This window comes from Abramis brama, assembly GCF_963993115.1.
Source record: "Abramis brama genome assembly, chromosome: 10".
In the NCBI taxonomy this organism is placed as follows: Eukaryota; Metazoa; Chordata; class Actinopteri; order Cypriniformes; family Leuciscidae; genus Abramis; species Abramis brama.
Window position 1 is genome coordinate 1,906,804 of NC_139972.1, and position 23,593 is coordinate 1,930,396.

A 23,593-nucleotide genomic window follows, 5' to 3' on the forward strand; every position below is an offset into this window, starting at 1 on the left:
TGAACCAAATAATTCTAAGTTCCAAATCTTGTAAGTTACAATCTATTAATAATCATCATTGTGCTCTTGTGTAAAGCTCTATGTATTGTATTGTTGATACATTCAGACACTGTAAAAGCTGTTGGACTGTTACTCAGTTAATGACACAATTACATCAATATTAGTGTTTCTGATTGACATCACTCAAACACAGGATTAATGATTAACAGATTTCAGAAACCTAATGATGTTCTGTCTCCTATAATACAGCAAACGTGGTATTTTAATCCTACAGCCATGACTCTAAACCTGCTGAAGTCCTCAACACATTGAGATCAAATCTGAGACAGAAGTTTGAGTATTTGTGTGAGGGAATATCAAAGCAGGCAAACCCAACACTCCTGAATGAGATCTACACAGAGCTCTACATCACAGAGAGTGAAAGTGGAGAGATCAATAATGAGCATGAGGTGAGACAGATTGAGACACAGTCCAGGAGAGCAGAAACAGAGGACACACCGATCAAATGCAGTGCCATCTTTAGACCTTTACTTGGACAAGACAAAACCATCAGAACTGTGCTGACAAAAGGAGTCGCTGGCATTGAAAAAACAGTCTCTGTGCAGAAGTTCATCCTGGACTGGGCTGAAGGGAAAGAGAATCAGGACGTCCAGCTCATATTCCCACTTGCTTTTAGAGAGCTCAACTTGATGAAGGACAAAACACTCAGTCTTTCAGATCTTCTTCATTGCTTTTTCCCTCAAACAAAAGAAATGGACATATCCAGTGATGAGTATAAAGTGTTGTTCATCTTTGATGGTCTGGATGAGTGTCGTCTGTCTCTGGATTTTCAGAGCGATGTGAGGTTGTGTGATGTGACTGAATCAGCCTCAGTGGACGAGCTGCTGATGAATCTCATTGTGGGGAATCTGCTTCCCTCTGCTCTCATCTGGATCACCTCCAGACCAGCAGCAGCGGATCTCGTCCCCTCTGAGTGTGTCCATCGAGTGACAGAGGTACGAGGCTTCAGTGACACACAGAAGGAGGAATACTTCAGGAAGAGAATCAGTGATCAGAGTCTGGCCCACAGGATCATCTTACACTTGAAGTCCTCAAGGAGCCTCTTTATTATGTGCCACATCCCAGTGTTCTGCTGGATCTCAGCCACTGTTCTAGAGGAGATGTTGAGGGAATCACGGAGAGGAGAGATTCCCAAGACTCTCACTCAAATGTACACACACTTCCTGCTCATTCAGACCAACATCAAACATGAGAAGGACTATGAGAAGAAAGTGAAAGATGAAGACATGATTTTCAAACTGGGGAAACTGGCTTATCGGCAGCTTGTGAAAGGCAATCTGATCTTCTATGAGGAAGACCTGAGAGAGTGTGGCATTGATGAGACAGAAGCATCAGTTTACTCAGGATTGTGCACTCAGATCTTCAGAGAGGAGTTGGGCTTGTATCAGGGGAAAGTCTTCTGCTTTGTTCATCTGAGCATTCAGGAACATCTAGCAGCTCTATATGTGCATCTCTCCTTTATCAACAATAACATCAATGTGTTTGACCAGATTACCAAACCAACTAATGGAGACAAAATTTCCCTATCTGATCTCCATCAGAGAGCTGTGAATGAGGCTTTAGACAGTAAAAATGGGCATCTGGACCTTTTCCTTCGTTTCCTTCTGGGTCTGTCAGTGAAGTCTAATCAGAGTCTCTTACAAGAACTAAAGACTCAGACAGCAAACAGCTCTCACAACAATAAGAAAACAGCTGAATATATTAAAGAAAAGATCAATGAGAATCCCTCTCCAGATAAATACATCAATCTGTTTCACTGTCTGAATGAACTGGGTGATCTTTCACTAGTGAACGAAGCTGAATCTCATATGAGCCGTGGAGGATTACATGCTGTGAAACTCTCCTCGTCTCAGTGGTCAGCTTTAGTGTTTGTGTTGTTGTCCTCAGAGAAGACACTGCAGCACTTTCACCTGAAGAGCTTAATTTCAGACAGAAATGATTGGTGAGTAACACTGAGTGCAATCATTACAGTCTAAAACATTATGAACAAAGAGAAACTCAGAGTTCCCTTTCGTGGTCACTATGAGTTACGTCAGTGACAACGAATGGGGTTTCGCTTAGAAAGCCTATCACCTTCGAGTATATAAAACGAGCCAATGACAATAAAATGCCATGGGTCTGCAGAATTTGCATAGCGTAACTCCGCCCCACCTCGTGGGTATATAAGGAAGTACACCGGCAACATGCAGATATGTTTTCACTTCGGAGCCAAGTTTCCAATTCACTCCACAAAGCCAATTCTGAGATTGTTATTCTCCACTCTTTGAGACGAGCTTCTCTTCAGGTGTTAGTGTGGCGAGTTCCAGTGAGTGCACATTCCCTGCTGATCTGTGCAGTGATCTGCCAGTGTTTGTGTGTTCATCTGTTTTGGGTCTTCAGGGACCTAGTGCTCCGGCAACTAGCTCGTCTGGGCCTTCGGGTCAACTGGGAGAAGAGCAAACTCTGCCCCGTGCAATGGATCTCTTTTCTCGGTATGGAAATCGACTCGGTCGCCATGTGCGCACAGCTTACGAGTGAGCGCGCGCAGTCACTGCTGACTTGCCTCTGTCAATTCGAGGGCAAGAGAGCGGTTCCACTGAAACTATTTCAGAGGCTCCTGGGGCATATGGCAGCCGCAGTAACGCCGAATCCCAGTGACTCCGACCTGCCGTCAGACCTTCACCCCATGTACGAACCTCAGTTTCAACCGAAGTGCCCTTAGAACGAGTTTCCCGGCATGTTGTTGTATCAAAAGGTGCCTCCACCATGAGCTGGGGCACCATGTGCAATGGACATGCTCCTGGACAGGACCCCAGCGTCTTTGGTATGTCAATTGCCTCGAGTTGCTGGCTGTACGTCTCGCCCTGCACCACTTCCGTGCGTTGCTGAGGGGTCAGCACGTACTAGTCCAATCAGACAATACCACGACAGTAGCGTACATCAACCGACAAGGTGGTCTATGCTCCCGCCGTATGTCGCAACCACCTCCTCATATGGAGTCAGAAGCATCTGAGGTTGCTTCGAGCCATTTATATCCCGGGAGACCTGAACCGTTTGGCCGACGAGCTGTCTCGTCTTCGGCCTCTCCCTGGAGAATGGAGACTCCATCCCCAGACGGTTCAGCTGATTTGGGATCAGTTGGGGACGCACAGGTAGACCTGTTTGCCTCCCACGACTCGTCCCATTGCGACCTGTTTTATTCCCTGACCGAGGGCACGCTTGGCACGGATGCACTGGCGCACAGCTCCGCAAGTATGCCGCGGGGCCTCCGCAAGTATGTGTTTCCCCCAGTGATCAGGGAGGACGAGGAGCAGGTCGTTTTGGTTGCCCTGTATTGGCACACAGCACAGCACCTCAGCACCATGTGTCTCTCTGAGCATGTGTCTTTCCCTCGGCAAGCCACCTTGCCACCCCTGGGATTTAAATATTCCACCTGCAGCTGGACACCCCAGTGATATTCTATATGCAGCCCCTCTGGGTCATATGTGTATTCTTAAAGGGTTAGTTCACCCAAAAATGAAAATTCTGTCAGTAATTACTCACCCTCATGTTGTTCCAACCGCGTAAGACCTTCGTTCATCTTCGGAACACAAATTAAGATATTTTTGATGAAATCTGAGAGCTGGATCACTTCTCCATAGGCTGCTAGGTGACCGAAACTTGCTGGCCCAGAAAAGTTATTAAAGAGATCGTTAATATAGTCCAAGTGACTACAGTGGCTCAATCTTAAGTATATCAAGCAACGAGAATACTTTTTGTGCGCACAAACAAACAAAAATAACGACTTTATTCCACTATTCATTTCCTTCTCTCTGGGCCTCGAGTTGGTTCACATAGTGTTTTTGCGCAGCGCGTCTGTGTTACACGTCACCACGTAGGCTCACTATTGGCCGACGCTGGTCATGTGTGTGATGCGTGGTGACGTGGACTCCATGCGTGGAGGTTCATCCACAGTGTAGAATACAAGTGCCCACATAAACATTGGCTGAATACGAGGCTTCTACAGTTATAGATACTAAAACAACTTTCACATGTCCTTTATATAGACCTTATGTAGCCCCACCCCTTTTCAGCGCTGCGCTCGTTGTCTTTTGACTTCCGGTTTTATTTTCACAGCGATCTTGCGTATTTATGAATGAACGGCTCGTTTTAAAATCTTCCCGGTCTACTGACATTTGTTAAGACATCTGGTTTAAACATTACAATCCTCATGATAACTTTCGTTAACTTTATATTAAGTAAATCCACTTCAAAAGCTAATTACTCCTGGACAGCAATGCCATAGAAATATACAGAGCGACTGCAAAAACGGAAGTTCAAAGACAATATTCTAAAGATGGCGGCGCCCTTGTTTCTCTTGGGCGCATAAGGTCTATAGCAGTGTTTAATTAAAAGAATATTTGAGGGTATTTAGGAAGGTATAATGTATTATTTACTTAAGTTATGAATTATTATTATTGTTAGCATTAATAATTAACTTATTTATTTTTTGTTTTCAAATAGTGAAACACAAAACACAGCAGATGAAGTTCTTCAGAAGCTGCTGCCTGTGGTTACAGCAACTAGATACGCTGTGTAAGTAACACTGAGAACAAGCATCACTGTTAAAACATTATAACATTTCTTACTTAAACATTATAAATGAATAGTTTAACAAAAAATATGAGTCACACTTCAGCTTTTAAACCCTCCACCCTCCTATCTGACCTGATTTGTGATCTACTTAACCGTTTTTTATGATATTTGTTTGAGAAATTTATCTTCAAATATATGCATTTTAATGTATGTATATAAACATTTATATTTAGACTTTTTATATTAATTTTAATTCATTTAAATGTTAATACATTTATATTAAGGGAAAAAACAGATGTATTCAATGTATTCTAAGACTGCAAGATTTGGGGAAAATGTCATATTGCGATTATTGAGGTCAATATTGCGATTGCGATATAATAAACAAATGATTTCATGAGTCAGCTTGCTTGGTTCTCAAGGAAAATGCACACACAGATTAGTGCTAATGCTGAAATGTGTTTTTCTCAACTCAGACTAGCAACAACAACTAAATGCACAGTTTTTTCAAATTAAAATAATATTTTTTACAAAATTTAAATAATGACATCTTTGCATTACTGCAACTTGTTATTGTTTCAATAGTACAATAGTATAAAATAAATAGAACAATAAATAAGAACATTTGTATGCTCACGAAAATAAAATATTTTGAACGTTCTGTCCAGACAAACAGGGACATTTAAAAGGGAACTTGGCAACTATTTCAACTTAATAAAACCATTTAGAAATCATTTGGATGGTAAAATAACCTTTCCTCGCTCCCCTTAGCGTTCCCAGGCGCTAAACCAACCTTGCAACATGGGGACTAACATCCCGGTAAGTTGGAAGTAGGAAGTCTTGTGAGAAGCGAGAACGAGCGAGATATACAAACTGCTTTACGGCAATTCAACATAAACAGAAGTTGAACACACGCCCCCCTCAATACCAGTTAGCCACACCTGCTAGCAATAAGAACAAGCAACGTTGGATCATTGTCTGCACGATGATAAGCTAAACTTGGCAATCTCAGTTCCATTGGGGGTAGGTTAGGCTATAACTAAGATAAGAATAAGTGGTAATGTTTGCTAGCTTCATCCGCCCACCCCCTGTTACGGCTTATGGTTGATAACACAATACAAAATGTACATGTCAATGTTCTTTGATAGTGTGTATGATGTCTTACCCACCTCGGTAGACATAGCTCCACACAATAAAGCTGGCCAGCTCCGATAATAACAGATGCACATGAGCAGCGTTAGAAAGGGGGAGGAGGGGCCGCAAGTGAGTTTTTTTTTACGACAGTGTTGTGAAATATACGCCCCACAGCTGTAGGGGGAGCTTGTTGAGAAAACATGCGACAACAAAAGTGAAAATCAGCAAAGAAATGGCTAAAGTTGCCAAGTTCCCCTTTAAGCAGGATGTGTTTTGTAATTGTCAAAACATTTGGTATCTAAACAGAAGTTTAGTGACTACATGTTACAATGTTTACATGGTACAATGACTGGTAACCTACTGTTTTTATTATAGCTTGACACATTTCATGATTTCAGTTCAAAACATTTTGGTAAGTTGTACTGTATCTTTCAACACACCTATTGTGTCAGGGACCAATCAAGCTCGGTCCCATCCACCACTCAGCATTCACTCTCACCTGAGTATTGATCACAAGCACCTGTTCCCAATCAGCACCGTCATTATCCAGCACATAAAACCCATCTCACAACAGCACTCCAGCGTCAAGCCTTGAATAGGACAGACCACTTACCTGCTTGTCTTCATAGCCCGTTCCAAGTTCACGGAGAGAAGTATACTTATCTGAAGATTGTTAAACTCTGTGTCTCTGTTGATCTTCTTCCAGATCCGCTAAGTGATTCCTGGTCTGATCTCCCAGCTCCTGTGTATCCTCAGACACTGTTTTCATCCGATCTGTCCGTTCCTGTGAGGGAAAAAGACCAAGTATTAATGACTGTCCACTACTATACAACGTATTGCACCGTGGATATACTCACCTGCTTACCTCCAATGCATCGTGTGATCGCCACCAACTTTGCCACTGTTTCACCTAATTACTCATCTTGCACTTTATTCTTGTAAATAAACACTGTGTTTGGATTCACTTACCTGGTCTCCGAGTGTGTATCCTGACAGAAGGCTTGACCTAATACCGTCATGGATCCAACACAACCAGAAACCGCTCCAACGCTGAGCACAGCGAGCCATTCCAGCGCTTCCGCAACATCCACTCCTTCGCTGATGTACGTTGCTAGCCCAGCCTCTAGACCAGCGCCCTTCTCTGGCAGGGCGGAAGATTGCAATGGTTTTCTGCTTCAATGTTCACTGGCCCTGGAACAGCAAACACATCAATATTCCACAGAAAGATCTAAAATATCTTTTATTGTACAACAATTATCCGGGCCAGCTCTAAGATGGGCAGAAACCCTCTGGTTCCAGGAAACTCCAGTTACAGCATCCTTACAGAATTTTATAACACATTTTAAAGAAGTGTTCGGCCGGCCAGTGGGAGATTCCTCCGTCAGCGATCAGCTCCTGCAACTTCGACAGGGTAAAGATTCAGTGTCTGAGTATTCGTTGAAATTCAGAACCCTGGCCTCAGCTAGTGGGTGGAACGAGAAGGCACTCATCACAGTGTTTCGAAGGGGGCTTAATCCCACACTCCGTCTACAACTAGCCATTTATGATGACAACATGGGGTTAGAAAAATTCATGCAACAAGCCCTACAAGTAGATCAGCGATCCCAAGTTTGTTACCGTGACATTACGAACCAGGTTTCCACTCCTCATATGAATCTCACTGAACAAGTGGAAACACATGGGGTGGAGCGGATGCAAGTTGAAACCAGCAGATTATACCAAGCAGAGATGAAACGTCGCTACGAACTCAAGCTATGTTTATATTGTGGAAATCCAGGCCATTTTCTACGATTATGTCCATCTCGTCCTCCTCGCTTGACAGTGAGTTCGATTTTCAATACCCCCTCCGTTTCCTCCCCACTCACGATCTCAGTGACATTAATGTCTCCTAGTTTCAACGTTTCAGTCTCTGCCATTATTGATTCCGGGTCTGCAGGGGATTTCATCTCAGGAGAATTATCTTCCAGACTCAAGCTCAAGAGGATCAACACTCCGAAGCCATACTCCATCCACGCAGTAACTGGAGAGATCATCAATAAGGGGTATGTCAACTACCAGATCAAACCAGTTACATTGTGTGTAGAGAAAGACCACCAGGAGTGTTTTTATCCTTTTATTCTTGAAAATTGTCAGACAGACATTATACTAGGTCGTCCGTGGCTGATTCGTCATCAACCTGAGATCGACTGGAAAACGGGTAAAATCATTCGCTGGGCTTGCAAGTGCTTCTTCACATGCTTCAATGATCATCCTCAAATCGCAAATGAATGATCTAAATCAGTCCACGTGAATTCTACCTCAATTGAAAGTCCCAACGAGAAACTTTCAGTGATCACACCTCCATGCTATTCTTCCTTTGCCGACGTATTTAGCCCTGTAGAGGCCTCCAAACTACCTCCACATAGACCTTGGGACTGCGCCATTGAGTTAATGCCGGGTGAACCTGTTCCCAGAGGTCGAATATACTCCTTATCCATTCCAGAACAAGAAGCCATGCAGAAATATGTCCAAGAGGCCCTACAGCAGGGGTACATTCGACCTTCTACTTCTTCTGCAGCTGCCAGTTTCTTTTTTGTCCCTAAGAAGGATGGCGGATTAAGGCCTTGTATAGATTACAGAGCCCTAAATAAGATCAGGGTTAAGTTCAGCTACCCCCTCCCGCTTGTGCCTTTCGCTCTGGAACAGCTCAAAAAGACTACCATGTTCACCAAACTGGACTTGAGGAGCGCCTACAACCTGATCAGAATTCGGGAAGGTGATGAGTGGAAAACAGCGTTCATAACACCAGCAGGGCACTACGAGTATCTGGTTATGCCTTATGGGCTGGTAAATGCTCCCTCAGTCTTCCAGAGTTTTATGGATGAGGTGCTTCGAGACTTTTTGAATCGTTTTGTACTAGTCTATATCGATGACATACTCATTTTCTCCAAGAATCCCTCCGACCATCAACACCATGTCTCTCAGGTGCTCCAACGACTTCGGGAATTCTCACTGTTCCTCAAAGCGGAGAAGTGCACATTTCATCAAGAGTCTGTCGACTTTCTGGTATATCATCTGAGCAGGAGAGGGGTGGAAATGGATGATAGTAAGATCAATGCAATCACCACATGGCCCGTTCACAAATCTGTGAAAGAGTTGCAAAGATTTCTTGGCTTTGCGAACTTCTATCGTCGATTCATTGATAAGTATAGTATGATGACAGCCCCATTGACCTCCCTCCTGAAAGGAAAACCTCAGTTGGAATCCAGAGGTCCTCAGTTGGAATCCAGAGGCCCAAGAGACATTCAAAGCCTTGAAGACAGCTTTTACAACTGCCCCGTTGCTCTGTCATCCAAACCCGATAGAGTATTCATCCTGGAAGTCGATGCGTCGACTACAGGAGTCGGAGCCATACTCTCACAACATCAAGAAAACTCAACCAAACCCATGCCTTGTGCTTTCTTCTCAAAGAAGTTGTCCTCTGCAGAGAGCAATTATGACATTGGGAATCGAGAACTTTTAGCAGTCAAACTTGCACTTGAGGAGTGGAGACATTGGTTAGAGGGGGCCAGACACCCATTCATAGTGTTAACAGACCATAAGAACTTGCAGTATTTGAAGAAAGCAAAGAGACTAAATCCCCGTCAGGCCAGATGGGCCTTGTTTTTTACCCGCTTCCATTTCACGATCTCTTATCATCCCAGGTCAAGGAACACTAGAGCGGATGCCCTGTCACATCTCCATTCCCCAGAAGAAGTTACGGACGAACCTGAAACCATTCTTCCTGCCAAGATATTCGTCAATCCCATTCAATGGGACCTAAACGATCAGCTCCAGGAAGCATCACAAGGTCTACCTACCCCTCCTGAATGTCCTCCGGGGAAGACTTATGTTCCCGAAGCTTTATGCACAGCTTTAATCTCCTCTGCTCATTCCTCAGTAGGGACTTGCCATCCCGGGACTACTAAGACATGCGCATCGATCCAGCAGAAGTATTGGTGGCCAGGTATGCACCAAGAGGTTAAAGAATTCATCCAAGGTTGCCAACTCTGCGCCATGACCAAGGTTCCTCGACACTTACCCTCAGGGAAGCTGTTACCACTACCCATTCCACAGCGCCCATGGTCACACCTCGGAGTAGATTTCGTCACCGATCTACCACCCTCTGAAGGGAATACGTGTATCCTTGTTGCCATCGATAGGTTCTCTAAAGCCTGCAAACTAATTCCCCTCAAGGGTCTCCCCACAGCCTTTAAAACTGCGGAATTACTCTTCGAACATGTATTCCGAAACTTTGGAATCCCGGAGGACATTGTGTCTGATAGAGGACCGCAGTTCATCTCTAGGGTTTGGCGAGATTTCTTCTCACTCCTGAATGTAACAGTGAGTCTGACATCTGGGTACCATCCACAAACGAATGGGCAGACGGAACGCAAAATCCAAGACGTCAGTCGTTTCTTACGTACATTCTGCCACAACAACCAAAGCATATGGAGCAGATATCTGATCTGGGCAGAATATGCCCAAAATTCGCTCCGTCAAGTATCCACTAACCTCACACCATTCCAATGCATTCTGGGTTTCCAACCGCCGTTATTTCCATGGTCAGGAGAGCCTTCAGAAGTACCTGCAGTAGATCAATGGTTTCAGCAAAGTGAAGAGGTTTGGAATCAAGCCCACCAACACCTTCAACAAGCCAGGAATCGGCAAAAACTGTTCGTAGATGTCCACAGACAACAGAATCCAAACTACCAGCCTGGTCAACTGGTATGGCTCTCAACACGAGACATTCGCCTACGTCAACCCTGTAAAAAACTGAGCCAAAGATATATCGGGCTGTTTCCTATACAAGAACAAATCAACCCAGTCACCTACAAGCTCCAACTCCCTGCCCAGTATCGGATACACCCCACATTCCATGTCTCTCTCTTGAAACCACACTACTCACCTGTGCCTGTTCCCTCCACAGATCCGGTCTCTGACTACAACCCCTCACTACCACCCATTGAAGCCGATCCCATCTATGCGGTTAAGGAGATATTGGACTCCCGACGTTGGGGTGGTCACCTCGAATACTTAGTGGATTGGGAGGATTACGGACCAGAGGAGAGGTGTTGGGTACTTCGAAATGATATCCTTGATCCTAATCTACTGACTGAGTTTCACAGACAACACCCTCAAAGACCGGCTCCACGACCCCGAGGCAGACCCCCACGACATCGAGGTCCTAGGTCCGTTGGCACGGACCCTGGAGGGGGGGGTAATGTCAGGGACCAATCAAGCTCGGTCCCATCCACCACTCAGCGTTCACTCTCACCTGAGTATTGATCACAAGCACCTGTTCCCAATCAGCACCGTCATTATCCAGCACATAAAACCCATCTCACAACAGCACTCCAGTGTCAAGCCTCGAATAGGACAGACCACTTACCTGCTTGTCTTCATAGCCCGTTCCAAGTTCACGGAGAGAAGTATACTTATCTGAAGATTGTTAAACTCTGTGTCTCTGTTGATCTTCTTCCAGATCCGCTAAGTGATTCCTGGTCTGATCTCCCAGTTTCCATCCGATCTGTCCGTTCCTGTGAGGGAAAAAGACCAAGTATTAATGACTTTTGTCCACTACTATACAACGTATTGCACTGCGGATATACTCACCTGCTTACCTCCAATGCATTGTGTGATCGCCACCAACTTTGCCACTGTTTCACCTAATTACTCGTCTTGCACCCTATTCTTGTAAATAAACACTGTGTTTGGATTCACTTACCTGGTCTCCGAGTGTGTATCCTGACAGATTGTTCATTCGTGTTTTTTTTACTATTAACTAGTAAAGAGAGATGTTTGGTTTACGACCACGATCTGTTACGTCACATTTACAAGTGCCAAAACGCTATTGTTTGAATTTAGTATAAAATTAACAGAATCTAAGAGCTGATGATTTGTTTCCTATCATAAGTATCCTGCTCTGTCTAGTCGGTGTCTGTGTCCTCTTTGCTTCGCGATTTTTCTCTGCATGAGAACGTGTGTGGCGTGAGAGTGTGTAAAATTGACAATTGCGCGAGTCTCATGCTGAATGTGTGAGAGTTGGCAGCCCTGCTCTCTCTGCTCAGTGTCGGTTATCTTATAGACAAAATAACGGCATATAACTGCAGTAGAATTGTTTCTGGCCACCAGTTCATTTCAGTTCAGTTCGATTGCGATATGATTAATCGTGCAGCACTAATGCACCATTTTATCAGTTTTATATAATCTTTTTTCCCTCACATAGAGACTGTGGGCCATATTTTAACGATCTGAAAGGCAAGAATCAAGCGCTAAACGCAAGTAACTTTGTGGGCGGGTCTTGGGTGCTGTTGCTATTATACCAGTGGGATAAATGACTCTTGCGTCTGACGCAAATCTAAAATGGGTTGGTCTGAAGTAGCTTCATTATTCATAGGTGTGGTTTGGGCGTAACGTGAAATAAACCAATCAGAGCATCATCTCACATTCCTATCATAACGGCGGATTTGCCAGACGTGCACCAGGAGTGGTTCACAGCCGAGGAGATCGACATTCTCGTCAGGGCCATAAAACACAGAGAAGTGACATTGGGGATGGAGAAACACACCCGAATTAACTTCAGTTAAACAGGCGTATGATAATTTGGGTAAATGTGTAAGCTAGATGTATGCTTTTATAATAATCTATCTATCTATCTATCTATCTATCTATCTATCTATGTATCTATCTATCTATCTATCTGCAAAATAGCATGAGGGAACGTTTGCGCCGGAACACGCCTTCTCTTTGCGCTGAACTACTGCCCCCGGGAGTGCAAGTGTATTTCTTAGTTAAAGCTGCCGTCGGCAAGTCTGGCAGATTGAGTGGATTTAGCCAAAATTTTGAATGTTTACAACTCTCATGCCCCTCCCCCACTACCAACGAGCACCCGCCCATCGTCAGTGCGTGTGTACCTGATTTTCTGTGAACGTGCGCGTCTCTTCAGCATCGATCAACACCATGGACTCAGAGGTAGGCTGCCCTGGCTAAATCTATCCATAGATAGCAATAACCGAGGAATTGGAAGCTTGTTAATAGATTTTCTCTCCGCCATCACGCTTCGTACAATCTATAGGCGAACTTCAGGCGCGTGTCGTGTGCATGTGATATTGTAATGTGCGTGTCTGCGCGAAGGAGGGGGGATCTGTGGCGTGTGCACGAACTGTGATTGACAGTCAGATCTCACACCCCCCTGCGCTGATTGGACCCGATGAGACGGGAGCGGTGGATTTTTGCAAAACAAATAAAACGCTCCAGGTGGAGTTAGAAGCTCGGGTTTTTTTCTAAAACCACCTTTTTTATGTTGTTCTGTCGGATTATAGTGTCAATTTCACTGAATTTGATCAAAAAAATGTTGCCGACGGCAGCTTTAACCGACGTGTGTCTGTGGAGGGAAAAGTCCGCTGTGCGCGGGTGCAAAATAGGAATGATACATGCATCGCTGTACAAAGCCAATTGCGCTGGGTGCAAGATAGGGCCCATAATCTCTTAGAATAACAGTTAAACTTACTGATGTATTGAATTAATTGTTTAAAAAAGAGATATTGCACAAATTATAAACACAATTAAGACAAACAAAGATTTCTGTTTTGATCTGAGAGTGAAGAGTGTGTCATTGTTCTCTACAGATTGTATGATTGTGGTGTCACAGATGAAAGTTGTGCTGCTCTGGCTTCAGCTCTGAGATCAAACCCCTCACACCTGAGAAAACTGAGTCTGTCATATAGTAAACTAGGAGACTCAGGAGTGAAGCTGTTCTCTGCTGGACTGGAGAATCCTCACTGTAAACTGGGGATACTGAGGTAAGATCATACGTGACTCTCACATGAAACTGTCACTGTGAATTCAAAAAGTATAATTAAAATGGAATAAAATGCAGGGAAATAACTATTATTATATTAATTACAAGCAAAGCTATTGAAATATTGATCTGTAAATGATTGAACACATGAGCTGCTTCTCATTAAGCTGATACTGCAGTACTGATAGTCACACTGAAAAACACACTTTGACATCATGATATACATTTAACGCCCTTTACTTTAAACACACTCAATCTCAGCACAGTCAGGATTAACACAGCCCATTCATTTTAATTTTAGGAGAAAATTGGATACTGTGGAGATTTTTCTCCAGGTGTAAAATCTACATCATGTCAATGTCACAGATTATGACATGGAGAAACACTATAGTACATCGATGACACATCAGTGTGTGTATTATTAATGAGACTGCGTGTTCTCATCCTATGAGAAGCCATTTCTCTTATTCGTGACAGCACATGGTGTTTTTCTATGACAGACACTTCAAACTGTAAAATCACGCAGTAGTTTAACGAGGCGTTCATGGGTCACAAGTGTGTGTGTCCATGGTGCAAGAGTTGAGGGTGTTGCAGGCTTCCCCCGTGATGCTGTCAGGGCGAGACTCGCTGCGGGCATTTGGTTGGCCAGAAATTACTGACACAATCAAACTGTCTGTGTGTGACAAGCATTTTTCTGAGGAGATCTATGAGAATTTCTATCTTCTCTGTCACTATCCATCTTTATTGTTAGTGTCCTGAAGGTATGTAGACTTCTGCATTTAAAGTGAATGTATATAAATATTTATACGGTTAAAGGGAAAAATCCTCCAGTTTCCACCTGACATGTAGTGAGAGCCGGCATGGGCCGCTGACAGATGACAGTTGCTCGTCTCTCTCTCTCTCTCTCTCTCTCTCTCTCTCTCTCTCTCTCTCTCTCTCTCTCTCTTTGTCACGGACATGACCTTTTCAGACATTTTATGCTTTTTATCCTAAATCACTCACTAATTTATTTTATACAGTTTAGGTAGCAGAAACCTCAAGAAATAATTGAACACGACGGTAATCCATAAACCCCAGCTGATGAATCAATGCTTCTGAGGTGAAACAATAGGTGTAAGAAATAGAACTATTTAAAACTTTTTACAATATAAACCTTTGCTTCCGGCCAACATACACGCATTCGCATGAGTTCGTTAATCACAGCAATAAAGTTTTTCAGGCGTCTATGTCAGCTGAGGAGATTAACGTTACAAAGATTAACCGAGTGTTTTATTATATATCATAGCAATTACTTGGTTTTGTATCAGGTATCAGCAAATATTGAATTGCTGGCAGAGAGAATCAATATCATATCGTATGTGTCACGTAGCCTGGAAATCCAGACCTAAATCTAAAAGATTAATGGTCTGGCTGGTCGAAAATCGCCCAGCTCGAGGGGCAGCACCAAGCATGCATTTGAAAATCTCACTGCACGCAATTGGATAACACTATGACCAATCACAACAATAAACCCCATACGCTTAGCTACCAGCAGAGCTAACTGGTAGATTAGACTCTTACTGTATCCGGTCAGCAAAATAGCAAAAACGTCCTTCTTGCAAAGGAACGATTCGAGCGACATATTCTTTTCCTGTTTTATATAAAAAGCCAAGTCTAACTCGTTCATTGTAGCGGCCAAAGCCGTTTCAAACAACTGGTATTCATCCATAGCCATCTTGCAATGTTTACTAATGACTTCGACGTCACATCGCTGTTGTCATCTGTTTAGCTCGCCTCTGGTCCGCCTATATCAGATAACCTGATGTGATTGGTGCAGCTCGGATACAAGGGCATATTTAATGAGCATCATTACTCGACACCAGAGTAACTCGCTGAGCAAATTCAACTTGTGCTCTCGCGAGAACGTCCTGGAGTCTTCCACAGGGGGGTGAACCGGGTGAACAAGGACTGAAGACTCCAGGACGGTACCGGCAGTTCAGGAGATCAGGGTGGGTCAGGCTGAGCAGGAGGCCAGGGCGGGTCAGGCTGAGCAGGCTGAGCAGGAGGCCAGGACAGGTCAGGCTGATCTGATGATCATGGCGGAGAAGAAATCATGGCGGAGTGAAGAAACTCAGGCTCGGTAGACATGACTTGAAGAAGTTCAGGCTCGGCAGACATGACGTGAGGATTCTCAGGCTCGGTAGACATGACGTGAGGATTCTCAGGCTCGATAGACATGACGTGAAGAAACTCAGGATCGGTAGACATGACGTGAAGAAACTCAGGATCAATATCAAAGTCAATAAAGTTTAACCCCTCAGGCTCGGCAGATATGACCTGAAGATTCTCAGGCTCGGTTGACATAATGTGGAGATTCTCAGGCTCGATTGATCGGGGTGGTGACAGGCTGGGCTCTGGTTCTGGCCAGGTTCTGGATCGGGGCTGTACGCTCTCCAGACACCTCATCACAGCGTCTCTCCAAGATAATCCGGAGGTGTCTGGAAAGTTGATGGGTCTGTAAAAGTTTGCCCCGATCGAGAACAGGGTTTTCAGAGTCTCGTCATCAAGGGAACTAGTTAACGCCAATCGCTCTAATCATTCTAATATGATGATTTGATGCTCAAAAAATATTCATTAATATTATCAATGTTGAAAACAGTTGTGTACATTTTTTTTTTCAGGATTCTTTGATGAATAGAAAGATCAAAAGAACAACATTTATTTAAAATATAACCTTTTGTAACATTATAATCCAATACAAATAAAAGTATTGATGCATTTTATTTCTTTCGCCCCAATAAATAAATAAAAATTCTTACTGACCCCAAACGTTTGAACGGTAGTGTTTAACCCTCTGGGGTCTGAGGTGTTTTTGGGGCCCTTGGGATGTTCTGACATGCCCTGACATTTGTGCTTTTTTCAGTTGATTATAAATATATTAAAGGTCTAAATCTAAAGAGAATAATGTTTATGCGTGGTTATTGAAAAAAATAAAAATGAAAGACCACAAAACTCATACTAAATATGTGTCCACAAGACTTTTGACTAATGGATGTTGTCTCTTCGAGTTCTGGCTTCAAAATTATGTGAAAATAGTCTTGCTTTATCGTTCACATAAAACAATACATTGATTTAAATTGTGTAAGACAGGTTTTGCTTGGAAAGCCAATATGCGAGGGGGGCGTGAATAAGGAGTGGTTTACACCTGAGAATACAATGTCCCACCCATTATGCGTAATTGCTTGCATAATGAGCCATTCATTCAGGTGTGACACTGACTGAGCCAAGAATGAATGCAAGGACAAAAGATATATTTAGAAGAAGACTTATATTGACCATTTAAGATTTTGCTTACATCTATCTTATAAATATGTTTTGCTATTTTATTAAAAAGGTTACAATTACAACAATAATTACAATTTCAACAATATTTCAAGTGTACTTTTTCTTTGTAAAAAAATTATAATAGGCCTACATTTTATCATATGTATGTATGTATATGTATGTAGTTTGAATACAGCCAACATTGGAACATCTAACATCTTAGTTGATGACTTTATTTTTGACAAAAATAGTATTTTATATATAATAAATATATATTATATATACATTTTATCATACGTATTTCAAAGTTAAGGATTCATTTGTTTGAATATCGCCTACATTGGAACAAACATCTTAGTTGATTTTTTTTGACAAAACATATACAGTGCAATGCATAAGTGAATACACCCATGCTAAAGTTGACTAAAAAGAGGAATAAAAAATCATATTTTGGAAATTGAACTTAATGCCTTAATTTAAAAAATTAGGAAAAATCCAACCTTTAAGGACACCAATTTTCTTTGTGAATGAATAATGTATCGTAAATAAATAAATAAATGTTCTTCCTTAAAATACATGGTGCATAAGTGAGTACACCCCTATGTTAAATTCCCATAGAGGCAGGCAGATTTTTATTTTAAGTATTTTTTTAAAAAATTTTTTAGGATATTATGCATCCTGATAAAGTTCCCTTGGCCTTTGGAATTAAAATAGCCCCACATCATCACATAGCCTTCACCATACCTAGAGATTGGCATGGGGTACTTTCCATAAGATCATCTCTCAATGCAAATCAAACTAGCTATTAGGCTAACTGAAATAAAACCATGCCAATCTCTAGGTATGGTGAAGGCTATGTGATGATGTGGGGCTATTTTAATTCCAAAGGCCAAGGGAACTTTATCAGGATGCATAGTATCCTAAAAATAAATTAAAAAAAATACTTAAAAATAAACATTTTCAACATTATAAGCTTATTTGATGTGGCAGTATTTTACAGTAAAAACTTTATAATCTATCCAATTTTTGTAGTTGATTTTTACTCATCTTAGTATAGCAATAGAGTTTGCTAAAAGCTGTTCATTCATTCACACACAGAAACGCGATTTATTTTGAAACAGTATTTGTGCCAGCTGTTGTAGCTCCACAACAGCGCGCATCTGTGCATTCATTCATTCACACGCAGAAACGAGATTTATAAAACAGTCTTTTTGCGTGTACAGACACTTGCGATTAGAACAAAGCATATAACTGACCTATTCCCCAGCTGGATCTGTTGCTCCTCGAAATGAAACTTCCAGAACTTCTTAGGTAAGTTTTCCAGGATTATTATCAAGATAGTTTTATTTCTCACAGCGTCGTAAAGTACATGAGACTGAAAGTGAACTCGCGGTGTGTGTTATCCAGCTGATGTGGGCGTTTCACTGGTTTGCGTCCTCAGATTATTTGCTTTTGAATAGCGCGCGCTCTCCGTGGGCGGAGTCACATTAAAAAGAATTAGCTGAGATGAGAGCGACTGACATCTCTCTCTTTACATACATATTACATAAACTGAGAATATTTGTCTTTTATAAAAATTACTTCATTTAAAAGAAGAGAATTCAAGCTTCATGCCTGTGTGCCTGTGTGACTGATTGACTGAGTATTCGCTGAGTTATGGTTCATTTTCAGACGGTTTCAGAATGGACTACACTGACAGAGAGAAAGCAGAACTCGCTTCGTGTTTATTTTTCTTTATTTGGCAAAAAGCACAACACTTTGTTTTTATTGTGAGTATACACAAAAATAATACACACTTAACAGGATCGATTGATGTATGAAACTTCTAATGGAAAATCAAAGTAAACAGAGTATTTATGAGTCTCTTTTACATAAAAAAAAGCGAGCTGGTATCGCCGGCGATACCGCCGACCCCAGGGGGTTAATGTTACAAAAGCTTTCTATTTCAGATAAATGCTGTTCTTTTGAATTTTCTATTCATCAAAGAATCCTGAAATAAAAATTTAATTAACTGTTTTCAACATTAATAATAATTATAAATGTTTCTTGAGCATCCAATCATCATATTAGAGTGGTTTCTGAAGACTTTGATTAAAAAATTTAGCTTTGATCACAGAAATAAATTACACTTTACTATATATTCACATAGAAAACGTCTCGGGTTATGACTGTAACCCTTGTTCCCTGAGAAGAGAACGAGACACTGCGTTGTTGAAAATGACTCTTTGGTGACTCTCCCTTAGCGTGCGCCTCTGAAGTATGAATGAAACTAATCCAATCCTGATTGGTGTTGTGTAATGACATAACGTTACAGCATAACTGGATGCATAAAAGTGACGCTGGCACACACACACATTAGCCTCACGATAAAGCAAGCCGCTCCCAGGCATTAAGGGGCGTGGCAAGATGATGCAGTGTCTCGTTCCCTTCTCAGGGAACAAGGGTTACAGTCGTAACCCGAGACGTTCCCTATCGTAGGGATAGATATCATAGATCCACTTCTATTGGTCCAATCCTCTGTCATATCAACTCCACCACCTCTGGGTGAAGTCTCCATTCCCCGGGCCTCAGCCTCTGCCTCGACAGGATGTCTGCTCCCTGATTCTGAACCCCCGGGACATTGCTCTGATAGATAATATTTTCTCCTGGAACCATAGAATAATCTGATGCGCCAGTCTGGATAGAGGGCGCAATCTGAGTCCCCCTTGTCGGTTCAGATAAGCTACCACTCATGTATTGTCTGAACGTATCAGGACGTAATAACCTTTGATGTCTAGGAAGAAGCTCCTCAGAGCCCTGAACACAACCAAAATCTCTAGACAATTTATATGCCAAGAGTGATGATGGTCCTGCCACAGACCCCTGACAAAGCGGCCGTCCATGACTGCGCCCCAGCCAGTGAGGGAGGCGTCTGTCGAAACGGTTTTCCGGCGACATGACGCTCCTAAAGCTGGCCCTTGGGACAGGAACCAAGGTTTCTTCTATATTAACAGGTAACGAAGGCATCTGTGCGTGACCCTGATTGTACGGAACGGTTTTCCCTTTGGGGAAAACCCCTTGGCTTTCAGCCACCACTGAAGGGGCCTCATGTGTAGAAGGCCCAAAGGTATTATGTTGGATGCCACTGCCATGAGGCCCAGCAGTCTTTGAAATTGCTTTACAGTGATGGCCTGGCCTAGCTTTATCCCGGATACCATGGCCAGGATGGACTCGATACGCGCGGGAGACATATATGCGCGCATCGTAACCGAATTCCATACCATGCCTAGAAACAGAGGGCAGGGTTTCAAGAGCTTGTGTGTTAGCAGCTCTGATTACCTCACGTAGACACACGCTAAAATGACAGAAACTGTTCTGCCTTTTATGTTTAAACGGAGTCAGACAAAGATGGAGAGACTCAAGAAGAAGTGACAACACGTAGAATGCAACAGGACGTCTCTGAATGGTTAGTTGATGAATTTATGTTGCTAATGTGGAGTTAACTATCTTCAATTAGCATATTCTGTCATGATAATCTATAAATCGCTCATATAGGAACTGTTGTGAGATGCACACAGAGTGACTTTCTGCATGTGAAAAGACGGATGCTACAGTTTGAGCTGACTCACAAATGTGCTCGACTACAGCAACTCTTCCTCTTCTCAACACGGACTGCGTGTTCCCGGGGGCGGGGTTTATGTAAATTTTAGGGTTGGTGATGTCACTAACCCTGGAGGAATGTCGTGTAGTCCCTACCAGCCGTTTGTTGTAGTCCTTAAAAAACATTGTTTATGCTCAAACAGCAACAGTTAGAAAAGTGAAATCATACTCAACCACCCCTTTAATGACCATCACATCCATCTTTTTCTGTGATCATATTTACACATTATTTAATGTGATATAATATTTAATGCTTTTTTTTAACAGCTTGAACTAATGAGTATTTGTATATATTTCATATTGACAGCATTATGTTATTTTTTTTTTTAAGTGTCATTTTTATCTCTGGATATAGGCTTAATGTGTGTCATTGTTCTCTACAGGTTGAGGGATTGTGGTGTCACAGATGAAGGTTGTGCTGCTCTGGCTTCAGCTCTGAGATCAAACCCCTCACACCTGAGAGAACTGGATCTGTCTTGGAATAAACTAGGAGACTCAGAAGTAAAGCTGTTCTCTGCTGTACTGGAGAATCCTCACTGTAAACTGGAGGAACTGTGGTAAGATCATCTCTACCATAAAGACTCGGAGTGAATAAGGATTAATATGTAGATAGTGCATACAATATATTGTAAGGTTGGAATTCCTGCAGTGGTTCAAGCTGCAAGAGCTGCCGAATGACTAAAGAAACGTTATTGGCAAGATGGAAGAAAACTGCACGTTTCTTGTCTGTACCACCCACTGCCACTTATACCAACGACGGAAATAAGTGCAGTTACAATAGCTTAATATTTGTGGGAGAGTGTTGCTATAGATAGTGACGATATTGTATTGCAATATGTAGCACTTCAAAGTCAATACCAAATCAAAACTAGTTAGTACATTGGTTGCAACTGAAAAGGTTTAATGACAAATTATGGTTATGGTTACACTTAAAATAGTTACAAAATATATGTATGAGATGATGATAACTTATATTATTAATTGTACCCAGCATATATGAAAAATGTTACCTGAGAGAGAGAGAGAGAGAGAGAGAGAGAGAGACAAAGAAAAGAGGAGCCCCCAAGAAAGGGACCCAGAGAAGAAGATAGCCAGAGCATCAAAGAGACAGAGCAACAGTTACAATCCTGTTTTATCCTTTCCTTGACCATGTGACTAAAACCCAAATGTGAGACATTCAAACTGACCAATCAGATAATTACACTTCCACGACTGTACTAAAGGTGTGACAATTCATCGACCCCCAAAGTACAAACATTTGGCCTGCCAGCCTAGATCATTATCAGCCCCTCTGTGCCTTAGGAACTCCAAATAGTCATTGTGGTAGGAAGAGGGGGGTAGAAAAACAATCAAGCAAATATCTTTGTTCATTTAAAATATCTTGGATTATTTTCAGTCCTACAATATCTTTGGTGTAAGCCCCATCCGGTGGTTCAGTGACAGATTCCTGCTTGAAACGTCAGATCCTGCCGGTGGTAGAAGGCAGCGGTGAGGAGTCTCCCTGAAGAGGAACATTTACATCTTCATATATTAGTATCCCCAAAAGAAAGTAAAACTAACAGTTAAATAAACCGAACACACTACAAACCAGACAACAGATGCAGGATACAGTGAAGAGGTTTTTTAAATGACAAATGTTTGGTGTCAGTCAGCTTGCCTGGTAATGCTTGTGCAAACAGACCCTTGCAAAAGCGTGAGCATTTCCTCAAAATGTGTGTGTGCAGCTGAAAAGAGGGAAGTGGTGTGTGTTTCACCTGAACCAGGACTGTCACCATATCAGATTTATCACTACATGATTATCATGGCAAAAATAACACACGATAACAATATATCGCCATATTTATGGAAGTCTTGAAAATAATAATAATAATGCTATGAGTTAAATTCATTTACATTTACTTAGTTTATTTTGTGTTATTTTTGAAAAAGAAGAATCACACCATCACATACAAAAGCAACAATTACACTTACTGCGACCAGTTTGAAATAATGGTAACACTTTATCACAAGTATACAGTAACACAGCGCTTATAAATCATTTTCAAATTATTAGTTTAAAGTTAATGAATAGTATATAATAGTATATAAGCTGTATTTAATATATTAAGAGACTATATACAAATAGTGATTTCTTCGTTCAGTGCCACTGTAATTAACAAAGTGTTATTGTTTAATTAGCTCTTATGTCAAGAGTTAGATAATGCTTTGTTAACGTATTAGCCATAAATAGTTCTCACTTTAGATTAGGTCACAGAAAATCAGAAAATGTCATTAAGTAAATAAAATATGTACACACACACACACACACACAGAGAGAGACACACACATACTCACTCACTCACACACACACAAACACACACACACACACACACACACACACACTAGGGCTGGGACGATACACCTAGACAAACAAAAACAATTCATCACATCTTTCTGAGTTTTATTTCAGAAGCATCATACCGTACTACATTCTCTTGAATAAATAATTCAATAACAAATAATTTTTTTAAGTCACTTGTCGCCACCTAGTGGTGAAACATTGTAATCGATAAATGCGTTATTTTATACGAATTGGAAGAAGATTGCTGTTCAAACTGTATATTCAGTCCCCTAATCCTAACTGATGTATTTTAACAATGTGAACTAATGGGTACTTGTATATATTTCATATTGACAGTATTATGGTATTTTTTATTTTTTAAGTGTATTTGTTTGTTTTTGGATATAGGCATAATGTGTGTCATTGTTCTCTACAGGTTGAGTAAGTGTGGTGTCACAGATGAAGGTTGTTCTGCTCTGGCTTCAGCTCTGAGATCAAACCCCTCACACCTGAGAAAACTGGATCTGTCTGGGAATAAACTAGGAGACTCAGGAGTGAAGCTGCTGAAGGATCTGAAGGATGATCCACATTATAAACTGGAGACACTATGGTAAGAATAGTTCTTAAAGATTTTCAAATGGCTGTTTTACTCACTAGAAATAAAAGGAAATTGTACCAGGTTCAGTGTGTGTGTGTGTGTGTGAATATTTTGTTTAAGATTCTTAATTTGAGCTTCATTTTTGCAGGTCTCTGAACTTTAA

General features: G+C 41.9%; 1 protein-coding gene across 1 annotated transcript in view; it reads left to right on the forward strand.

Annotated features, from left to right (window-relative positions):
- Positions 1 to 23,593, forward strand: part of LOC311091365 (NACHT, LRR and PYD domains-containing protein 3-like) — a 40,953-nt gene that overhangs the window by 12,126 nt on the left and 5,234 nt on the right. Inside the window, exons 5-9 of the mRNA XM_084127292.1 lie at positions 275 to 2,002; positions 4,543 to 4,614; positions 13,398 to 13,571; positions 20,896 to 21,069; positions 23,269 to 23,442. Coding sequence (XP_083983418.1) covers positions 275 to 2,002; positions 4,543 to 4,614; positions 13,398 to 13,571; positions 20,896 to 21,069; positions 23,269 to 23,442 — 2,322 coding nt within the window. The remainder of the gene's footprint in view (positions 1 to 274; positions 2,003 to 4,542; positions 4,615 to 13,397; positions 13,572 to 20,895; positions 21,070 to 23,268; positions 23,443 to 23,593) is intronic.